The 16,481-nt window shown below is 28.7% G+C and overlaps 1 protein-coding gene across 3 annotated transcripts in view; it reads right to left on the bottom strand.

The window, feature by feature from the left end:
• Window positions 1–4: 4 nt before the first annotated feature.
• LOC116431042 (uncharacterized) overlaps window positions 5–16,481 on the bottom strand; it is a 33,367-nt gene continuing 16,890 nt past the window's right edge. For all 3 annotated transcript variants that reach the window (XM_031985932.2, XM_031985931.2, XM_031985934.2), the window contains 11 exons: window positions 13,386–13,448; window positions 11,151–11,498; window positions 10,394–10,688; window positions 7,652–7,793; window positions 5,181–5,374; window positions 3,781–4,405; window positions 2,924–3,084; window positions 2,450–2,605; window positions 2,148–2,274; window positions 836–1,662; window positions 5–356 (listed from right to left, as the gene is read on the bottom strand). In XM_031985932.2, the coding sequence (XP_031841792.1) occupies window positions 210–356; window positions 836–1,662; window positions 2,148–2,274; window positions 2,450–2,605; window positions 2,924–3,084; window positions 3,781–4,405; window positions 5,181–5,374; window positions 7,652–7,793; window positions 10,394–10,688; window positions 11,151–11,498; window positions 13,386–13,448 (3,085 nt within the window). In that variant the 3' untranslated portion in view covers window positions 5–209. The remainder of the gene's footprint in view (window positions 357–835; window positions 1,663–2,147; window positions 2,275–2,449; window positions 2,606–2,923; window positions 3,085–3,780; window positions 4,406–5,180; window positions 5,375–7,651; window positions 7,794–10,393; window positions 10,689–11,150; window positions 11,499–13,385; window positions 13,449–16,481) is intronic.

The following is a 16,481-nucleotide window of genomic DNA, read 5'->3' as shown; positions in this document are numbered from 1 at the left end:
CATAAATGGTGTTATTTATTACATATATTTAAGCTTTACACAAAAGTGTTGATATGTTTTAAATTTTACAGTACTCTGATGCTACTATACATTATTATAGTACTATTTATGACTATTATATGAATATCAATGAGATGAACATAAAATACATTTATTGTATTTTTTTAAAGTTAGAATTTAATAAATTATTATAATGAAAGTGATGATTATTATTTTGTAATATCTAAGTTAGATATGTCAGATAAGAAATCTTCATCAATTGGTACATCTTCGCCTAACAAAACCATATTAATATTTAAACTGTCGCCGAATTCGTCATCTATATATAAATCTTCAACGGTATTATCACGAACATCCTGTAAGAAAATGGTTATATAATTTTATAAGTCATAATATAAACTGCTTCTGTATCATTAATTTATAATATAGGGGGTTAAAGAGTTTTAAGACTTCAAGGATAGGTACTACTTGACGAATAGAAGAAAATGTTCTAATGAACATGAGTAAAAAGATTAATATTTTCAAACATAGAAATAATTTTTCGTTACAATTAAAGCAACTGATTTTTTCATTTGAAGAACTATTACACCATATGCGTAAGATTACCTTATCATTTCCTCTCTTTTTTAATTATAATAATATTATATTTATGGTAATCGTATATTACAATATATGCGTGCAGTAAAAAGATAGGTAATCCATTGTTACCATACGTATAGACATATACATATATTGAAGATAAAAATGATTAAAAATAAGTACTTGTTTCAAATTGTCCTTAGACTGGATATGGCTGTTATTAATAAAAAAAAAATAATCTATGATTAATGCTTACCCCTCTCCGTATAGGTAGTTTGCCAAGCGCCGAACTATTACTTAGTCTTAATTGGCTCAGTGCCGCTGGTAAAGAACGTCGCCTTGGTAAAGCGCTTTGATGACATGAATTGCAATTTTTAGTGTTCGATGAATCGTTTAGAAACATTAAATGAAGATTCGTTGCTTTATGTTTTTCTTGATCTTTTTTAGGAGTTGTCTCTTCCTTATTGTTACTTTGTTTAGTCGTTATGAGATTTTCCAAATTTTCCGAAGATTTTTCCAGATTCTCAACAGTGGTGCTTTTGTTTTTGCATGACTCAGACGTTTTATCCAATTTCGAATCGTTGTAAGAACAATTATGTTCACTCGATACCTCAGCAATGGACTCACAAACGAAATTTCTGGCAAACGTTGTTTCGAACGAATGCATTGAGTTTTCGTGGCTGGTGATGCTAACGGCAATATCGTTTTCAGATTTCTTCGAAACTTCAATACTGTCCATTGCTTTTGTCGTCGTTTCATCGAAGTTCTTTTTTTCGATCAAAAACGTGTTACTCTCAGTTGATTTTTCGATACTTTTAATTTCCTCATTATCATTACTTTCTTGCAAGTCGTACAGATCTTCGAAAATGGATTTGTTAATTTGATTATCGTCTATAACAATTTCGAAATTCTCGTAAGTTTTGAATGGAGGCGATGGACACGATTCGTCAGAATTTGGCGTGGCACTGCGAACAATTTTCGTAGCACGATCCAAAGCGTCTTTTAGAATCTGCAAGGTTGTATCTGTCGAATCACTTATGTTTTCAGACATTGCTGTATGTCTTTCTTGACTAGTTTCTGTTCCTATAATAAATCAGTTAATGATTAAAGTTCATAAAGACACGAAGGAGTGTGTTATAAAATCACATTGAAAAATTCAACGGGGTTCACGTGAATTGTAATCCATTTTAAAATAAAATCTAGCGTTGACACTGCATAGTATACATATGATTGATTCCATAGGCATTATATATGTTCAAATAAATTTAATTGATACGTCTTTGTTTTCAGAGTTAAATTTTGATAAAACATTTATCTAAGAGTGTAAGGCAAAATACTATGGAGCTATTACGTGGCTTTTTATGTTTTAAAATCTCGATATCTAACAGTAGATTTAATTACATTTGAATTTATGTTTTAGAAAATACAGTTTCTGTGATGTATTTTTGAATTCATTTAAAAACACAATTTCTCTATGTTATGGATTTCAATTAAAGCATAAATTTGAATATTCCTAAAAGTTTACTTGTCCATTTTGCTTCTATTACAGAAATATTTAAATGTATTACCTTCTGACTGTCTATTTAGAATGTATGTGTTGTCACGCTTCGGCGAGTTTAAATCTATTGTCGCGTTTCTGGTAAAAGTCGTACTAGGAACTGTGGCATGACTGTTTGTACTCTGAGCATAGTGTGTCTGTAGTTAAAAAAAACATTTATATTAAAAATATTACGATACTACTACGAAAAAACATTTATGATAATATAATGCTTTTTCGACTTGTTTCACTGTTTTAATATTTTATCGATTATATTGACTAACATTGTTCGAATAAAAATATTAATTTAGGATCGAGTAAGTGAGTTTTTACCGATTCATCACCACATGATTTTCTCATTTTGGCCAAACAAATTGACTTTTCCTTTCTCCACAAAGAGGTTTCGAAAAAGCTTTGTGGATCGGAATTTAAAACTTGCGGCTGTGCTATTGCTTCTTTAATGGGCATTGGCATGTGAGAGTAAGGCATCTACGACAAAGTTTAAAATATACTAATCTCCTTATCATGAAAAATAATCGAATACCGTTGTAAAAAGTATGGAACGTGTATTGTTTGAACAGGTATACCTGCATGTACTATTTACTGTATAAAAATATTATATAAAAAAATATTTGACCATTTCGTACAAAAGTGCATATGTTTATAGTATTTTATAGTATTATTTATAGTGAAATAAATAATTTAAAATAGGACGATACATTTTTCCATTTTTATTCATTTTTAAAACGTGCTTTAGTGTACTTGTTCAGACAATTTATCACGCATACATTTATCATAAAATTATACCTTACGGTACTGGTAACTCGACGATTTCATACAAGACGAATCATACTCGCCCGGGGACTTATTACACTTTGGTTCGATGCTTGTTTTGTGACTAGCTGGTTTATGTGGTTCGTAGTTTTTGCTCCTAGTTTGCGTTAGTAATTTGTTCTTAGCTTTGAGATCTGATGGAATGTACATATTGAAATAAATTTTAATTTATAAGATTATAATTGTTTATGGATTAATGTGGATTAATGTACTAATATGATAATTTTTTAAATATCTTAAAAATTCGTCTAAGTTATTAAGTGGTCGGTTCTTATTATTTCCAATCATTATTCCTTAAAAATTAATTTTATTCGTGAAATTTATCATTTTCTGATAACTCGGCAAATCGATTCAAATTTGAAATCAATTAACACTAGAACTATCAAATATATAAAGTAATTTATAATTACCTTATAATAAAAATCACAAAATATACATACTTTCAAGTTTCTACGCGATATTCATTGTATTATGTACATGAAAATATTAATTATTAAAATAACATTGAATACAAGTACTCGTATAATTTCAGTAATTGTGAGGTAAGAAATGTAAAACTAGTTATTTTGGTAGTTCTAGTGTTAAACATATGTGCCGTTAATTTTGAAAGTGAACTAAGTCATATATTTAAAGGTCTATGTTTGAATAGATTAGAAAATATTTAGTCTTAAAAAATGAGAATTTATTATGACTGTGTAATGTTGTGTTCAACGTTGTGTGTAACTTGCAAAAAAATAAACGATGCTTAATGCTCGAAATGACTTAGATCATTTTTAAAATCAAGGGTACATATGCTGCTGATCTTGACATTCATGAAGTACAATACATACTTGGAATCGAAGAACTTTGGGACGTATCACTTTCATAGAAAAAGCGTTCCCTCTTGTCCGCCAGATCTTTCTTCAACTGCTTTAAATTCGTCCTGGCATCTTTATAAGATTCGTCATCGGTGAAGTCTAATGTCGGAGAGCACATAGTTGTGATCCAGGAATCTACACTTTCCTCGGGGGCTTTAACTTTTTTGTACTTATAGTTCCACGGTGGCGTAAAATCAATCGAACTCGTTTCTTCGTTTCGAACGGTATCCGAGACCTCTGATGTGCAATATAAACAATTGCTTTTCTTGTAATTACTCTGCATGTTATAAAGCACGTTCATGTTCTTTAGTGTGTTGTCTTTGAATATGTTTATTGGTTCAATATGCGCCGTCGTTTTCACGTTGCCGCTTTGCTTAGACGCCAGTTTCTTCGCGATTAAGTATTGTTTCGTCGGGGAAGTTTCCGAAGTTTTCGCGGAGTACAATTGTTTGGCTGAACTACTTCTTGTTAGCACTGATTTTTCACTCCTTACTATTGCAGACGACTTCGACTTTGACAGGATATAAGTCTTTCCAGCCTCGTTGTTATTGTTCGAGTGCTGATCGACATATATGGGATCTTCGTCTTCGTATTGCATCTAAATATAGTATTAAATTCGGTACATGTAATAACAAAATCAGTAAAAAGATAATATTATATCACATGGGATATATTTTACTTAATGAATCGCGTATACATTATTATTTCAAGCATTTCTGAACGGATAGTAAAATAGTGATTTTCCATAAGGTGTTCATAGGATTTGTATTTTCTTTCGGGAGAGATGCACTGTTCACAATAATCATGTAATTATGTTAAATTCTATAAGTCGTTTTATAATTGTTTTAAAACGAATAAAGCAAGTATGGCGGACAACTACAACAATTTTTGAGAATTAAAGATTACATAAATTCATATTTCGCAATTCACTGATTGACACTACACATGCATGTCAAATGCAATAGAGTATGTATCAACGAAGACTTAACAAAGTATTTAACTTTTTTTATAATTTCTACAATGTTTAATAAAAGAAGTAAATTTTACACCTTTGGGAAATGGTTTTCTTTCACCATTAAGGGGTAGACTAATTTCATCGTAAATAGTTTTGCATTAGACTGAGGAATTATATGTGTATTTCACATGCCTGGATATTACAAACATTAACATTTAATAATAATACAGAATAACAGTTTCTCCCCTGGAAAATTAACAGTTGTTAAATTCAGCATGCCTTCATTACCAAACTGACTCGTTATTATACGACAGAAGATGTATTCTCTTCTTTGTAGAGTAATAAAGAAAAACATTAAATTTGTGTAAGGATTCATGATTTAGGTGCAAGTTTATTTTAAAGAAAGAAAGAAACAAACCTCTAGTCTTTGAAGAAATCTACGCATTCGATTCATATCGAGCGTCCTTTTGTTAATATCGATTTGCAGTCCAGCGTCTAGTAGATTGTGAAGCAAGGGCGGAAAATCATACAAATACATAGTGATACCGCGTTTCCGTTGTGCATATTGTCGCTCCACGTCTACTTTGCTATATCCTTTCCATGGTACCTGCACTGTTGAGCGATCGAGAAAATATTTAAAAAATTAGCATATTATGCGCGGAGCATAAATTGTTACATAGCAATGTGTATCATCTTTTTGACCTTTTATTTTCATTTTTAAGGGCACATTTATATTAATATTTTTGATGGAAAAAATATTTAGAATATAAAATACACATGAATACCTTCTACATAAGATTAGAGACTTTCAAAAAATGATTTTGGTTCCTTAGTTTGTTAAACACTTTTTGTTCTTAATTTATGAACAGCGTAAAGAAAAGTTTTATATATTTTTGGATAATTGTACAACGTAATACACTAAATTGCAACTGATATCAATCTTGTGGGATGTAACATGGATACAAAAATATCTAAGAAATGTAGAAAATATAAATTTAAACGATTAAAATGAAGATTAAAAATATTGAATATAATCAGATTTATTTCTTACAACTCGATATATAAAAATTTTCATAAGTTTAAAACATATTTATTATAATTTATTATAATATAATAATTATTATAATTTCATGAATCAGCGGAGCTGGGTTTAAGCTGGCGATAATTTAAAGATTTTTGAAGATGGAAGGTTCGAAAAGTGCCTAAGAGAATATACGAAAAAATATCTGAAATACTTTGAGATGAGTATTTCGATATTTTATTATTAATTATTGTAGCTTAGGTTAATTTATAATTAAAACTTTTGCCTGTGCACTTATTTAAATTAGTGCTATATAATACGTGTAGACTTTCAATTTTATACATAAATAACTCCAGAGGCATTATAACTTAAATGTTCAACTGAAAAAGAAAGAAACTTATAATTTAGAAACTAATAATTCTGTACATTTTATTTATTATGTCAAGATTCCATCATCGTGAAAACCAAGATAACAGGCTACAACTTTTTAATTACCACAATAAAACAATTATTAATGTTCTTATTTAAAATTAATGCATGTTTTATTGGACACACATAACAGATGTATTATGTATTTCCGACATAATGAGCAGTTATGCTCATTCCTATACAAATATTGAGGTTTTATTATACTTGAGTTTATTTGTAAGTATTAACCCTAGATAACTATACTTAAACCAGTGTTGTTCTGTATGTACCTATTAACTCTATAACGACAACTAATCATTTAACACAGCCTGTAAATTAAAAACATGTATATTTTTTTATTTCCTTTATCTATTTCAAACAAAATAGTAGAACTGAAGAGATATATTATCAGTTTTTAATTAAAAAGTAAGAAAACGTTCAAACTGAACCTTTACAGTCTTGGCAGATGTTAAAAGTGTGCTCTCAAATTTGAATTTGCAAAAATAAAGAGGGTAGACCATTTAATGTATTATATCTAGGAATATATATTATACTGAGGGAACTTGGAACGAAATTTTGTTGCCATTTATAAGAAATTTAGATATCCAGGAAAATGCATATTCCACGGCACGACGTCTATTGAAATTTCTGGGAATGTAATTTCATTTCCTTATCTGCTCTAAACCTGTTTCATTTTTATATCGAGCTTCTAGTGGAATTTCTGCTTTTAATAGTTAATCTCTTAATAGTTCAGGTTCACTTGAAGAAATCCGTGTAACGCATTCCTCGCATACTATGCTCGCAATTTTATATCGCCTTCATTATGCACAGTAGATACATAATATTTGCCATTTATAAAATTTGGCACAAAGGAAATCAAGTACGTACTGTTCAAACTTCAAAATACTAATGGTTGCATCAATTGAGTTGAATTTTTATTACCATGGGACTTCATATATTAAAATAGTATAATTAATTAACTCATTATTAATATTATATTTTACGGTAAAGAAATTGTCAAGTAAATCTAGTTTATGAATTATATTATTATTATTCTCGTTGTGTAGATGAAACGGTGGCAAAAACTGAATTTTCAATAAAACACAATATTACAAATTATAAAAATATTAATCTTCTTCAATATAAGAATTTTTTGGAAATCAAAAGGACCCGATTGGAAAAATAAAAAGAGGAAATACTTGATGAGTCTGACTATAAAATCACTCTGAAAAATCCTGTTTTAAATTTATAGAGAAATAACTTTTATATAATGAATTGTTTAAAATGTGATTTTATAGTATATTATATGAAATAGAAGAAGATAAATGTACGAAGAAATATAAAAATCCAAACATATAGGAAACTGAAGTTAATCAATTTAATTTTCTGAATTATTCATAAAACGAAATTGTAACAAATTCAGGAATATGAAGACTAAAAATACCAATTGAAGCACTTACTTGTACACATTTCCCAAATCAACATGGCGAGCCCGTAAACATCGCTCTCTTTACGTGGTTCGTTACTCTCGAAAAGTTCTGGCGCTTGCCAACGAAAAATTTCGTTTCTTAACCGCTCCTCGTATTCCCTGTTCGGTTTCGGCTGTATTGAAAACATAATAAAAAAAATACTCGTAAAATGAAAAAGTATAAATCAAAATACTGTTGCTTAAAAACATACTTATAATTTCAATAAAATTTTGTTTTCATAAAGTTTCCTGTATTTGAGCTCATTACAATCTTTCCTGTACAAAATAAATATAACTTAAGTTGATAAACTGTTTCAAAAATTTGAGTTATATTGTCTTCAAAATTAAAAAATGAAGAGTTAAATCTTAAACTCCTATAATTTGAATCATTTTGTCATATTGTATAATTTAAAATATACAAATGTGTAATAGCATTAGAAATATCTCATATTTATTTTAAAAATATTTTCAAAGGTTCAAACATAAAATTTATGTATCTTTAAGGACTGAAGAGATATAATTCATGAAAATCGTGAAACTTTCTCTATTGTGCATGATTAATTAAGCATTTTATATACTTTCACTATAATCAACGCGTACAATGCAATGTACTTATTAAAATTATACGTTCAACCCATTACGACGCGAAACAATATTGATTGTTTCTATGAAAAGAAAAGTCATGTGAACCGGTTATAAAAGTTCTTTAAAGAATGTGTAAAATTCGTTGAATTCTTCAATATCCGTTCATTTTATGGGTATACTTTCTTCTACATCACGTGAATATTATTTTACATTGGTGATTTACGCATTTCATTGCGGTTTTCTATTTGAAAATTGTTGATCCATTTTCTCAGTTTAATATTAAATTCACTACTCAATAATATCCAATTGTTTAATAACTGAATCAACTATTCTTTATTTTAAAGTTATACATGAAATAAAAATTGTTTAAAATAAAATGAATGAATAAAAATAAAATTAACTTGAAAACCACACTTTCTATTTAAAATATTTCAAATTAAAAGTAAACCAATCGAATGTTTATGATTTATTGATTTATAAAAGAGATGCAAAGATTTATACACAATATCCAAATTCCTACTACTTTGTTCATTAAATAAAATTCAACAAATATTCTAACAGTGACAAAAATGTTTACATTTTTTATGAACAGAACATCATGAAATCATGATTGTAAATAGTTTTTATGATTATTATTATTATATTTTATTATTATTATTATTTTACTGAATATGATAAGTAACTACTATAATAATAACTTTTATTTTCTTGACTAGATTACTGATAGCTATTTATAAACTTTCGTATGGTACAATTTCCGGTGGTAGAATTTTTCTATTTTTAATTAATAAATATTTAACAGATAACTATCCACAAAATATGAGAATGATTGTTTCTGTTTCCAGTACAAAAAATTAAGCCGATAAATGTTCAATATTGTGACTAAGTGTATACAGATTACGTGGAATACTATCATAAGAAAACTGAACATAATGCAAAGTATTGAATAATATGCAGCGCAATTATTATGCAAGAAAAATAATTATTATCAAACTAATGAAAAAATATATTCGAGGCGAGTCACCCGTCCAAAAATAATGTCCACGTCAGAGTTGACAGTCTATTGTCTATGATTTACGCGAATTTCAACGGTTAAGCCGGCGAATGCAATTAAGAATGTTACGGTACAGTGAATTTATTCAAAAATGAACATTTTGTGAGAAACAACGTCGACAATTTCCTGCTGTGAAGTACCGTTGGGTGCGCCAATGGAACGACGGATATGAGGACGTATTCACACAAGTTCAGTCGCGTAGATACTATTCTAAACAATTAAATAATCTGTTCTAATATCAAATTACATATTAAATTTAATAAAACGTACATATAGTAAAATTTTTAGATTATAAATCTCATTTCCTTAAAATTTTGCCAATCTAAAATTCACTGAAGAAAGCGGTACGATCCAAAGGTTGTATATTAAATATTAAAGTACAAATGACTGTTTTATTATTGTTAATTTAGCTCTTTATCTGCAATAATAGTAATAATACCAGCCACTATGGAAAAAGTAATGAAACAGACAATTCAATTTAAGACTTTTAATAGTCTTTAAATAGATTTTTGTCGATTCCTTTAAAAGTGCTTTTGTATCGGCGAGAAGCATACAAAAATTGTTATTAATATTTAAACGATCGTTATTCACAAGATTCTTCTTGTTATTCTTGATTCATGGATAGTTAATACACATTTTAAAATATTAAAAGAAAATTATAAAATTTATTATTTTAAAATGTCATTGATAAATTTTATAGAGTCATAAACTGTTTATTGCCCCTACATATTTTTCACTGTTAAACGAGAAAATGATCAGTCTTAAAGAAGAAATTGTAAATATAAAAGTATACATGAAATATATACAGTATCAGTCACATATTTTTCATTCTTATCTGGTTTTTAATCATTAATCTAATAAATATTTTTAAAAACGAATTGCATATTATCTTCACATAAATTAATGCAATTTTAAAAAAATAATCTATGTCTCATGTGTATCTCTCTTTTGGTCAACATTATTTTGAATATATGGTTAATCTAACGCGGGATCGCAGGACAATTACCATGTAAGCGAAATAATAAATATTTTGTTATTATATATTGTTACAAAATTCCATTTGATAGTAAACGATAAATTTATATAGGTACTTACGTTATCGACGTGCATAGCCAACTCCCATCCACCGAGTTTGACGATGCCGCTAGAAGCCAGATAGACGCAGTGCGAGCTGATGGCAGTGTGCACGTATCCGAGGACATGGGAATGTCGTAAGGCATCGGATAATCTTCCTACGCTTTTTGCAATGCTCTGTATTGATATCCGTTCACCCTGTTCGTGTATGTAATGGTAAAGGGTGCAATCGACGGATTCGAAAATGGAGACCAGACCGTGGTCGTCCGTATTAGTAACGCCCATCAAAAGTATCACGTTTGGATGTGGGATTTCCCTGAACAACGAAAAGAAAGAAAATTTATTTTTACTTTGCTTTATCTCTAATTATTTTATGTTTATTAAGAAACCAAGTTATTTATCACTCAATCATTTTTATATCTCATCATCAATTTAACTAAAAATTCTTAATTCTCGCATATCGGACACTGCGAGTCTCTATTTTCATGTTTTACATTTTAATCAAAAAATAAGAATAAGAATAAAAGAAATAAATAGTAAACAATAAAATTAAATGAATAATAATAACAAATTAAACAATATAAACAAAATAATAAATAATAATAAAAAAATATTTATAGATATAACAATACAAACATTCAAGGGACCCGAATCCCAGCCGACTGTACAAGGGTTAAAGAATCATTTTAAAATAAGAATTTAATATAATCATCGCTCATAGTTGAATAAATTTTAAATTAAGAGGAACGAAGCAAAAATGTAGCTAATTGTTACTTACAGAAGTACATCTAAGTCAGCTTTCACTGCATCTTTGCATTCCGGATGAATGTGCCTTTTTAGAGAAACTCTTGTGTTTTGCCATTCGGCAAAAATCAGCTCCAGGTATCGGTCTTCGGTTCCCGCTATCCAGCCGATCTCAAAAATCTCTGAGGCTGGCACGTGTGGTATACCACGCAAAACAAACTTCGATTCTTGGGATTTGCGTTCATTATCGTATTTATTGTTATTATTCTTTGCGACGAGATCGGCTCTCGTTTTGTCAGGACTACATGGTGCTTCCGTCTCCACGTCGTCTGAAGGTCGTCTGCGGTCTATGAATGCTTGTAGAGCATTTCGGTAAGATTCGCTAGAAACAAAAAATCTTTCTTGTTTTGCTACTTCTTCAGTCTCTTGGGATGAAAACATGTCCTTTGGATTAAAAAACGTGCTTTCTCTTTTCTTACGAGTTTCAAAAATTATACTCTTAATTAAAAAATTATTAAAATGAAATTTAGTGATTTTTAATGTTCAATGAAAATTCACGAAATATTCCTCAACTAAATGTTACGGAGATTTTTTTTTAAAGAATAAATTAATTTCTGAATCATTTCGTTATTGTGGACAGTTTTATGAAGAATCGGCAGCCTTTATTTTCATTCCAATTTTTTGTTTGCGATAATTTTATTCTCTAATTTATGTTTTTATCAAGAACCGAAAAATAGCTGAACAAATTCACTAATATATAGGTACGTTTATTCAAGTATATACATCAGTATATATAATAAATGAGCTACATGTTTGGAGAAGCTACATTATGGTGTTTAAGAAACACTAAGTATCATTTATTTCTTCCGTATTTTTATAGGTTACTATGTTTATACTCGTATGATACGTTATTCATATCTACTTGTGTGTATTTGTTATAAGATTAGTTTCGCAAATATACAACGTTTGAGAGTCACGTTTAAGCTGGATAAATTGATACGATAATGTACTTGGGTATTTTACAAAACAAAGAAAAACAAATAAAAAATGAATAAACATTCTGCTGGATACAAACATAACAATGCATAAGGCAGCTAATTCATCTGTGGCCAAAAATATGCGAAAATGTTAATTTAAGATTAAAGTAAAAGACATTGTGAGTATGCGAAGCAACAAGCAAAGAACAAATTCGATTAGAGGAACTACACTAAACTCTGTCAGTTCGAATTCTTCTTTTCGTCATATGTCAAGAAATAGGTTAAGACGCTTATTGGTTTTGTTGAAGAAATATAGCACTTACGATCGTATGGTATTTCGTCTCATTACTTGTTTGTTTTTAATTTTAGAAATAAGAAAAATCGTGTCACACTTCAAATCAAAAGTTCCTCTTTTGCAACTTGGAAACACTAATACCACTGGTTACGCATATCCTAGATCGAATATTAAAATGTAAGTAAGTACATTCGCCAAAATTTTAACGAAAAGACGTTATTGGTTACTATCCAACTTTTGGAATCGTGATTGGGAGGTTCCAAATTTAAATTCGTTAGAGAGTTAAATAATCTTTTATTTAAATAGAATACGTTAAAATATTAAGATTTATTAAAAATAATTGCTAAACAAAAACAGTAATTACTAAAAACAGTGTTTAATCACTTTTATCGGAAGTTTTGTGAAGTTCGGAACTATGTTATCGATTGAAATATAAGCGCGGGAATCCTAACCAACATATGTATTACACGAGACAATATTACGGACGCCGATCGACAGTCATGACTGATCTCCCGCGAAAGGTGTGGTAATAATGATTGCTATTTTCTCGTGGTCAGCGAGGTTTAACAATATTACAATGAACCGGAACCAGACTTAACATTGAACTCTTCCAGCGAAATATACAGGTGGTTCTAGAACACGTAGGTAAATGAGAATATGTATTTATTTCCTTTAATGTGGAACTAGTTTTGCAGGTGTAAAAGAGATTCCGTTATCTTACAACATACAACATAGATAGTGTAAACGTGTATTATTTAAGAGTAAATATTGCATAATCGTAAAAATATATTTTACGTTACGTTGAGGTTAGTTTTACACAAAAATAACAAGTCCTGTGACTTGCAATGACACGTGTTTAGAAATGATGAAATATTTAACTGCTTATTTTGAAATGTTTTAAATAAACATATTAAATATTTACCGTGTATACTGTTTGTTAACGAACATGCATACAAAATACTATTTTATTAAAATATTGTATGCATACGTAACTTACTTGTTAAGACCATAGTGCTTTTGTGCTAAATTCCATCCATTTCGTTCTCTCTGCGTGACGTCTCTGCAACAAAAATAAAGAGTGAGAAAAATGCTTAAAATGCAATTGTTTAAAACGTTGAATAAAACAAATAGTTCGAACGAATCGACAGTTTTTGGTAAATCTAACTATATTGAAGAAAGGGTAGTTGAAATGGCGTAGAAAGCAAATTCGCGATGTCGTTTGTTCTTTGTTCACAAAATTCATAGGCTCCGCGAAATTCTACTTTCTCCAATTCTGTTTTCATGGATCGCGGAGCAATGACACCATTTGAAGTAGACTTCCTTTCCTACTTTGATATTTCTTTGTTCTTCTCCCTATTTTTATGCCACCGCTGCTGCACAGGTTATTCAATTTAAAGCGTTGCAGACTACAATTAGCAGAGTCTGTTGGTTATAGCTTCTTGGAAAGAATGATCGATAATGATGTAATTCTTTTTCTTGATTTATACAGTTAACGAATAATGGTGAAAGTTTTTATGTTTTGACAAAGAGTAGTTCATTTTTAATATCTTCAGTACCTCTCATCACAAGTTTTTGTTCGTTAATTTTTATTTAAGTTTTCGTAGTGTTGATCACACGTTGACAGTTTTTTCTTTAAGAATAATCTTCCAATTCGCGTTATAATAACCACAGAAATAAGGAAGGATAATATAAAAAATTCATTTCATAAATAGAATTTTAATGTTTGTTTCACAATAATATTAAATTACACAATATTGAAATGAGAAAGTAAGAAAAAATGTATAACAGAAATAAATTATTATAGGGGCATACTAAGTTTTGCCTATCTCATTTATTATACATATGTATGAATTATATTTTATATAATGTTTTTATGTGTCTGCATTTAATAATGAACAATTGAAAGTATGGAGAATTTAAAATTCTTGTGAATAAACGTTTTTTCTAAATTCTATTTTTTAATCCAATCAATTTTAACATAATAAATGAAACACTCTTTAAGATACGTTGATAAACGTTCTTCCGATTTTCGCTACGAGTTGTTCTAGATTCATTGATCGAAGCCTATACGTTGGGTAGAAATGTATTTATGAATAGTGAAAGTATGTAAAAAAAATAACAATTTCTTCAATTGGATTTAAGTATTAAACAGGGTTTGGTTAAGAAATCCTAGCAATTGATTAGCACAACAATGAATTACACTGTACTTAATGGTTAAAATTAACTGGTTGAAATTGATCCTGATTGCATGGAATTTCCTCAGTCTGCCGATGTTCTCGACTCTAGTATCCCCTCGATTCAATTAGAAGAAAGTATACCAATTATACATTTTAACATCTTATTGGCGATAAAGTTTATTAAATCGACACATATTTTAATTTCATTTAAGATAAGAAGTTGGTAGAAGTATTCATTAAATGTTGTATGTTTCTTGTATACTTACAACAAATAAACGAAAACTATTATAGAATGATATTATAGAATGAATTTCGATGTATAATAAGTATATTTCGAATAGTTACTTTTAAAAAGAATATATAGTGAAAAATATTAAACAGAATTTTTCATTTTTTTATCAGGAAGTGCTTTTGTTCAAATATTATTATTAATTATTATTTCAAATTTAGTTATAAAAAAATTTGATGTATTTATTATCGAGTTTAACATCGTAAAATATTAGGATATTTAAAAATTGTTTGCTTCCAGGATAAAATAATTATTTTGCACGATTATTTGTATATTTATATTTTTGTATGCCAGTTAATTCTCGTTTTAATAGAAACATTAAATCAAAATACTTTCATTCATACAAGTTGATCTAATTCGATAAGCAAGTGAATTAGGTTAATTTTAATACAAAAACAATTGTACTAATTTTTTTAACCCCAATATGCTATTTAGAATGTACTAAATAATGTGAAAGACACGTCAAAATTAATTGCAGAACTGATAAGATGCACGTTAAGTTTTGTAAATAGCATGTTTCAAACACAAACAAATTTTATCTTTACTGATATTCAGAAACTTCATTCCTCTTTCGACGTTATCATTGGTATATATGTACATTTGAAACGAGGGCTAATTAAGACTTTCCAATTTGCACTTGATTCTCACCATAGATATCAGCCTCTATCCATCTATCAGGACGTTCTCTGTATGCTGCAGTCTTCCCGTGAAATTCAATATTCTCTAAAAATCTGTGAAATCGTGAAACTCCGAATGTTTTAATCAAAATACAATCTGATGTTTACAGTTGCCAGAAGTCTGGTAAAAGTAGCACACTTCTTACAATCGGTAAATTAATTAGGATAAGAATTTTCTTTCATTAACAAGCGTTTTTTGATATTTATTATTGATAATACATGCAATAAATTTATACTTGTTGATATGCATTTCCTTGCTTTTACTTGTGGACGAAAGGTAAAATAGTTTTTGGAGGTTTCATTAAATGGATTATCGAAATATTTTATTAAGTAGATTTATCTAAATAGTAGACTCTCTAAAAATATTAAAAATTTCTATTACATATTAAGATATTAAAGATATCGATTTATTGAATTTAATTGAAAGTAACTTACTCGTAATCGAGTAATGAAATATAAATTTATAAGGTTGTGGAATCACTGACGTTGTGTATAAAAAATATTTCTGTTATAAAAAAAAATTTTAAACTCTATTAGAATGTTATAATAAATAAAATACTAATATAAAATCATTATAATTTTAATTTCGTATCATTTCTCAAGTTACAGTAATATCAGGATACAAATTTTTAGAAAGTTTGAATTCTAACATCCTGTATAGATTAAGCATGTGTCGTGACTGCATTTCGTATGTTCTGCGTTAGGAAATAAAGGTAATGTAACGCATTTTCGACGAATTAGAAATATACAAGTCAAATGCAAATGCTAGGATTTTTATCATCTTACAGTAATAGAGATATGGTTGACAGTAATAAGATCAGTGATACCAGTAAAACGAGATTTTGCGAGTGGAATTGGAGACATGTTTTCCTTCGATCACTGTATTCTTATTTTATGTTTTAAATGTATATTTTATTATTATGTAATTGTATTTAAAAATCAAACTTTAA

This window comes from Nomia melanderi, chromosome 5 (assembly GCF_051020985.1).
Source record: "Nomia melanderi isolate GNS246 chromosome 5, iyNomMela1, whole genome shotgun sequence".
Lineage (NCBI taxonomy): Eukaryota > Metazoa > Arthropoda > Insecta > Hymenoptera > Halictidae > Nomia > Nomia melanderi.
The sequence above is the reverse complement of the archived record's forward strand: the minus strand, read 5'-3'. Positions and strand labels throughout refer to the sequence as shown.